This window comes from Quercus robur, chromosome 12 (assembly GCF_932294415.1).
Source record: "Quercus robur chromosome 12, dhQueRobu3.1, whole genome shotgun sequence".
Lineage (NCBI taxonomy): Eukaryota > Viridiplantae > Streptophyta > Magnoliopsida > Fagales > Fagaceae > Quercus > Quercus robur.
The window spans coordinates 31,685,546-31,691,971 of NC_065545.1; the positions used below are offsets into that span (position 1 = coordinate 31,685,546).

The 6,426-nt window shown below is 38.6% G+C and overlaps 1 protein-coding gene and 1 non-coding gene across 3 annotated transcripts; one reads left to right on the top strand and one right to left on the bottom strand.

The window, feature by feature from the left end:
• The first annotated feature begins 541 nt into the window (after positions 1-541).
• On the top strand, positions 542-612 carry TRNAG-GCC (transfer RNA glycine (anticodon GCC)). The gene has a single exon. It is a non-coding gene; the product is annotated as a tRNA-Gly (tRNA).
• Positions 613-721: 109 nt separating this feature from the next.
• On the bottom strand, positions 722-4,812 carry LOC126709046 (flavin-containing monooxygenase FMO GS-OX-like 4). Of its 2 annotated transcripts, XM_050409122.1 has the most exons (7): positions 4,132-4,804; positions 3,958-4,028; positions 2,575-2,727; positions 2,374-2,456; positions 2,088-2,223; positions 1,814-1,987; positions 722-1,135 (listed from the first exon to the last, which is right to left on the bottom strand). In XM_050409122.1, the coding sequence occupies exons 1-7, from the start codon at positions 4,718-4,720 to the stop codon at positions 926-928; spliced, it is 1,416 nt and encodes a 471-aa protein (XP_050265079.1). In that variant the 5' UTR covers positions 4,721-4,804; the 3' UTR covers positions 722-925. The 2 variants fall into 2 exon arrangements, with proteins under 2 accessions (XP_050265079.1, XP_050265080.1); XM_050409123.1 differs by lacking the exon at positions 722-1,135 and having other exon boundaries at positions 1,843-1,987; positions 2,068-2,223; positions 4,132-4,812.
• Positions 4,813-6,426: the final 1,614 nt, after the last annotated feature.

The following is a 6,426-nucleotide window of genomic DNA, read 5'->3' on the forward strand; positions in this document are numbered from 1 at the left end:
CAAAGCACAGGCCTACGTATATTTCACTTGTCGCTATCAGAATCCAATTCACACCAGAGCCAAAAAAGGATTCATCTTTTTTGATTCGACTAATAAATCGTCAAGTGTTTAGGTGATTTATTGTTAAAGATTCGAGAATAACAAAACCTGACGAACATGTATTTTTTGATTATAGTTCCAATGGAGAACATCTATTTAAAGGTCTAGTTTACATACAAGAGTAAGCATGTAGATTCTAGTTCTACCATGCCTTTGCGCTTCAATTCAAAATAAAAGCCGATAGGTAGACAAATGCAATTAAAAACCCAATTAAAGAAAGAAACAACCGTACTATTGGATTTAGGAATGCAATTAAAGATTCTACTATGCCTTAGAGCCATTTAATTAAGTTTAGTTTTTTGCTGTTCAGTTTGATTCACTTAAAGAAACAATCGTACTATTGGATGTAGGAATAAAGAACAATAATCAGATCAAATTAATATAATCGAAGGTATTAAAGTACTACGTTTACATATGTATCTGGCAGAGCAATAAACATCGAGCACCAGTGGTCTAGTGGTAGAATAGTACCCTGCCACGGTACAGACCCGGGTTCGATTCCCGGCTGGTGCAATATTTAGTTTTTCATTTTTAGCTTGGGTTCTGATCACCCCACACGGGTTACTCACCTTGCAATGAATTGTAAATGTTAATAGGCACTTGTTTTTTATACACTCAGAAATTTTAGCATTTTAAGCACTCTCAATATTGGTTTGTTCAGTTACAATTGGAGGAAATAGATGAATGCACCCCTCACAAATACCTGATCACAATCTTTCTCTCATTATTCTTTATTTACAGTATTATTCAGAAGAATCAATAAACAGAGGGATTGAATAGGACACAGGTTCCAGCATTTGATACAAGTAGTCTTGAAACTTGATTACTAAGAAGCACTCCTGTCACTAACTTTATGTGAGGTGTACTTCATGAAGTCCTCGCAAGCTTGCAAAACCAAGTGATGGTCTTCCCAATCATCACGGTAAGACTCTGGTTGAGCACGTTTGTTCTTGCTACTGGCATTGTACATTTGCACTCTCCAATCTTCAATTGCAGGACATCCACACTGAGCCGCAAGCCAATTGTTGTACTCAAACTGCAAAATTAGATCCAACGTATTTTATGAATATAATGTAATATACAAGGCTAAAGGTAATGAGGTTTGATTGCCTTCACTGGCCAAATAAATTTATCATTGTCCAACTCAGCTGATCTTCTACTATTAATCAAGAAAAATTTTCCTAAACCCATTATCTTGTAAAGGTCAGTATTCAGATCCCCTTATCTTCTTTCATTGTGCTGGTGTGGCATCATTTAACAACATTTATATTGAAATGGTCATTAGCCACCATACTTTATGCAGGCAGAAACCCATAGACAGCCCTAGCATGAATTGACTTGCCACGTAGTCAATTTGCATCCATTATATGACCATAAGGGATTTTTGAAAACAATTTTTGAAAGTATAGGGACTAAAGTAAAACATTTTAAAGTATAATGATGATTTTGAAACAGATGCCAAAGGTTGATGACCAAATTTGCAATCTAACTGTAAATAAACAATAATTCTAGAGACATAACTTTCTCACAATTTTTTTCGTAATTGCTAAGGTGGCAAGTTAATAGTAGATAATAAAGTGATGTCAATATACGGTGGGCCATGTGAAAATCAATAACAACTTGCCACCTCAAAAAAGGTTGTGCTTGTATCATGACTTATAAATCAATAAATAAATCAAAATCTAACATATGGACCTGAGGAGGCCAAATTTACCTGACTACTACCCATGTTATGAGTATATCGCTTAGGCACGCCAGAAGCTTCAAGTGATGAGTAGAAAGCTTCAACATCTTCCATCATCTTCTCTTGTGTTAGAAGTGCAAATCGGTTAGACAAAACACCAGCTATCCACTTGCTTTGGAGTTCAAACATAGGGAAAGGAACAACCTGGCACAAACAACATATAAAGATCTACTTCCGCCATTTGATAAGATTAAATTAAAGATCCAACCAAAATAAGGGCATACTATTATAAGTAGGGATAAACCTTCCATGGTAACCCAACAAATGAAAGGCATGGGGCCAGGGCTGGTGGGAAAACATGCTTGTACAGTGGCCCCACACGGTTGTCATCCACATTCACAATGCCATTTGTTTCAAGAAAAGGAAAATGATACTTGTACCTTAAGAAAGATAAACAACTTATTGTTATTATTATTTTCTGTATCGTGTTTGGTTCATTCACGAATTTTGCATTCAATAAGAAACTTTGTTTAAAGAAATTTTGGTCCTAAATCCAAGCTAAAGCCAAATTAATGGAGTATGCAGCATACCCTGTGCAGTGTAGAATGATGTCAGCATGGACAAAGCTCCCATCTTGGAAAAACACAGTTCCGTCTTTATGCACACTTTCTATCTGCATCAATCTGATTTAGATTAGAGCTTTATAGTAAACTTTTCATAGAATCAAGTCAATTACTTTATGGACTTCTCATGATAGCCACGAAATTCTCGCCAGGGGTAAGGACTATTACCATGGGATGAAGCCACATATTATCATAGCCAGACTGCTCTCCAGATGTTTCATTTGCAACACTTCTAGCTGCTACATGGACTTCTTTGGCAACTCCTGCTATGTCCCGAGAAATGTCAACAGCACTTGCTGAACTCCCTATCAAGACTACAACCTGCATGATGCAGGACATAAGTAAGGTATGCTAATCACTTGGGTTGAGCAGGAGGTACAGGGACTTTATATAAATTGATGAGCAGTGACTTCATATAGTACTTAGTTACCACTGGTGCCAAGGAGAAATTTTTTAGATCTCACATTTATTTTATATCATCCTTCTTCATCATAATTTGTAATACATTCATGATCAGATGTATATTTAGTTAAATCACTCATATTTGTCTACAGAATCCCTAATTCAAATTCAAATTCAAATGTATAACAATTCAGTAGAATATTCATTTTCTTAAAATAAAATACAAACCCTTTTTCTGTCGCAGCATTCCTGAAATGTTATGCCATCACATTAGTAAAGTTTTTACGTGGTTTCAACACATTTGTAGGTTTCTCCAAAAATCAAGTTAGTAAAGTTTTCTGTGTTAAGTGAATTCACAGAATTTCTGTAGCTAAATGTCTTATGTACTTCAAATTTTAAGATGGGAATTACTCATGCGGTTATCGTCAGTCCAAACTCCGGTTTGTTGCAATATAGAACATCCCATTATACTTGGAATTTGGAGAGCTAAATGGAAGAGGCTTTTTCTTGTATAAAGATAAATAGATAGAAGCCCCGCAGTTTATTCAATGACATAAGATATGCCTCCAAAGGAGACTAGAGAGGATAAAGGAGAATCAGATAATAAAATGTGTCAATGCAATCCAACAAAGAATTATGGTCCCCCTAGAACAACCAAAATAGGATTGTCATCAGGAATGTGAATCCTCATCCTAATCTAACTCCTGACAAAAGTAACAATCTTGTTCCAATAATGTCTGCAAACTTAAAACAAATCAAACAATTCAGTGATTGTTGGAAAAAAAAACTTAATTTTATATGGCACAGTGCCAAAGAGAATAACCCGGCAATTGCTGATTGAATTATGGTGTAAACACTATGAAGATGACATTGATTAGTAATGTTCACATTTATGTCAAGTGGGCAATTGCTTTGCACTCATTTACTCATACAATGATCTCCCGGATAAAAGACCTGAGCTGTAACGTGAAAAGCTCGTCACTATTAAAGGTCCTATAGGCTATAGGCTATAGGCTATAGCACCTTTTTTTTGGTTGGATAATCAAGAATGAGAGATTAGCATGGTCCCCACTCTCTCCATCGATTGTGTAAATCTAACTAATAATATGGAATATGCAATGCAAGCAAAATTTTATTCCAATTCCAAACCTGATCTCGAAAAGGCTCTGGAACACGATAATTGTGGCTATGCATTTGCTTCCCAGGCCACTCATTTATTCCTGCCACAAACACACAATAAATAAATATATAATCATATTTATTTACACACTAATACTGATTACTGAGTACTGACTAAACTCAATTTTTGATGTTACAAAGTACCCGGAATTTGAGCCACACGAGGCTCGGTGTAGTGGCCGTTGCATATTACAACGGCATCGAATATCTCCGTTTCATCTTTGCCTGACCTCTGTTTTGATTTTATTTTCCATTTCTCCTCCTCCACCAATCTCACGCGCACTACCTCCGTTTCGAACCTCACCAGCTCATCAATCCTGAACTCGCGCGTGAAGTCCTGCAGATACCACAGAACCTCTTGGTGACCCGGGTACCGTCTCGGGTCTCTGCCCGGGTCGTCTTTGGCGACGAACGGGTAGCACCGGAAGCCCATGCACTCTCGGGGGAGGTTGGTGCGGAGGGACTTGTAGAGGCTGGAGTGGATCTTGGTCCGGGCCGGGTCGAATCCAATCGGGTCGGATTCTATTTTCGGGGTGTAAACCCAGGTGCCGCCAACCTGGTCGCCTCGTTCGAAAACAACCACGCTGTGGCCCTCGCGGCGGAGCTCTATGGCAGTTACTAGGCCTGCGGCGCCGGCACCGATCACGGCCACGTGGCGAGATGTGAGTGGGTGGGGCGCAGGTGGCTGTGGTATGGGGAGGTGGCATTGCATTTGAATTGTTGTTGTTGGCATTTTGTTTGCCGATTTATTTATGGCAGATGAATAAAAGAAAGAAAGAAGAGAGGTCGGTTTTGGAGTCGTTAATTTGTTTGGGGAATATACGGTCGTCATGTGTATTATGTTACAGGCATGTAACTTGAGCAGGAAAAGAAAATTCACAATTCGCAACTGTTTTACCGACCGTCCATGTTCATTCTTTTTTTTTGAAAACATGTTCATTCTTTTTTTATTTTGCTAAAATACCTTTTTTTTTGGTAGTAAATTTGGTCTTATTATTTTTAATTTATGGTCAAATTGATAAATATCTTGATATTGATTAGCGGGGAGAGAGGGAGTATAAGCAATTTACAGTAACAGATCTGGAAAATATTCTTAAATAAAATTTTAGATTTGAAATATTGTTTGATAGTCATAGATGATGTCTAAACTCTAAACATGCTTGATAAGGGTGTTCTTGTTTGTCTGGTTGCCAAGAAACCCCAAGAAAAGTTGGGGATTTTTTTTTTATCTTTATTTTTTATAATAAATTCTCACCCTTTCAATTTTCTTTTTTCTCCGGGAGATGGCTTTTTATTATTTATATAAATATAAATATATATATTTATATATATAATATTTTATTATTATTAAAATTGTTGATGTGACCATAATAGAATTAAATATTTATTATTATTTTATAAGCTACATGTGTGTTATATATGCACACTATTTGACACATAGACATTTTTCGTTAGTGAGTTAACAGTAAGGACTAAATTAATTGCAAGTTAAAAATAATAAAGACCAAATTGATTATTACCAAAATAAATTGAAGAGATTAAATTGATTATAACCCTAAAATATAAGTGTAGGGACACAAAATCTTCAGCGGCCCATCAACGTTGTTGGGCTCGCGCAAGGAAAATCCCTCACAATGATATTTGTAGAGAGTGGGCTTAAAAAAAGGCCAGCGTTGGGTCGCGGGGCGGCATCTCGGGCCGGACTACAGGCATACCGACATGAGGAAGAGCTTCGGGCTGGATATTCAGGCCCTTCAATCTTGTATCTAGGAGGATTTGGCTCCTCGGATATGATCCGAGGCGTGAGGGCGCTGTTCCCGGTCACCCATCGGTGGGATTTTAGGTGATGTCCGGCGTGTCTTATCCAGACACTCACTTTCATCAAGTCTTTCTCAAGAAGCCAGATGGGAGCTTCACCTTTGGTCACATAACATTCTCTTTTATACTAGCCTACGTTAGTTGTCCTTCGTCCACGTGTAGGGTCGATCTTTCCGGGACAGATATCTGTCCCATCAGTCTAGTCCCAAATTTGCTGTAGATGATCCATAAAGCCTAAGATCCCGGCTCTGTTAGGGGCAGTGTTATGTCAAGGAAGGGTATTAAGGACTATTTCCATGAGATATTTTCTGACCTCTCAAGCTCGCCTGTATCCCATTTTCGTCAGTGGGGTCCTGGGCTTTCCGAGGACGGAGTGGTCCTCGGACGTGTCTTTGAGCCATATCGAGCTCACTACTTTCGGGCTTGGGACCTGGCCTCCTTTAGTTTGGGGGCCTGTGGATTCCCTATAAGTGAGCGAGCCGGGCCCGTAGATTCTTGGGCCCCCACAATAGCCCCTCGAAACCCTGCTGTCCAACGTCCTGGTTGGAGAGGTGGGTTTCGGTAATTCCGAGCCTTAACTGTGGCTCATTTAATTTCGGCCCTTGATCAACGTTGGTGACT

What these genes read in the sequence shown, in the direction of transcription:
- LOC126709046 (XM_050409122.1), bottom strand. Translation starts at nt 4,720, where the DNA reads ATGCCAACAACAACAATTCAAATGCAATGCCACCTCCCCATACCACAG. An exon ending in CAGAGCCTTTTCGAGATCAG is followed by an intron (nt 2,728 to 3,957) that starts GTTTGGAATTGG and finishes TGCATCATGCAG; the next exon opens with GTTGTAGTCTTGATAGGGAG. An exon ending in ATAACATGGGTAGTAGTCAG is followed by an intron (nt 1,136 to 1,813) that starts GTAAATTTGGCC and finishes CTAATTTTGCAG; the next exon opens with TTTGAGTACAACAATTGGCT.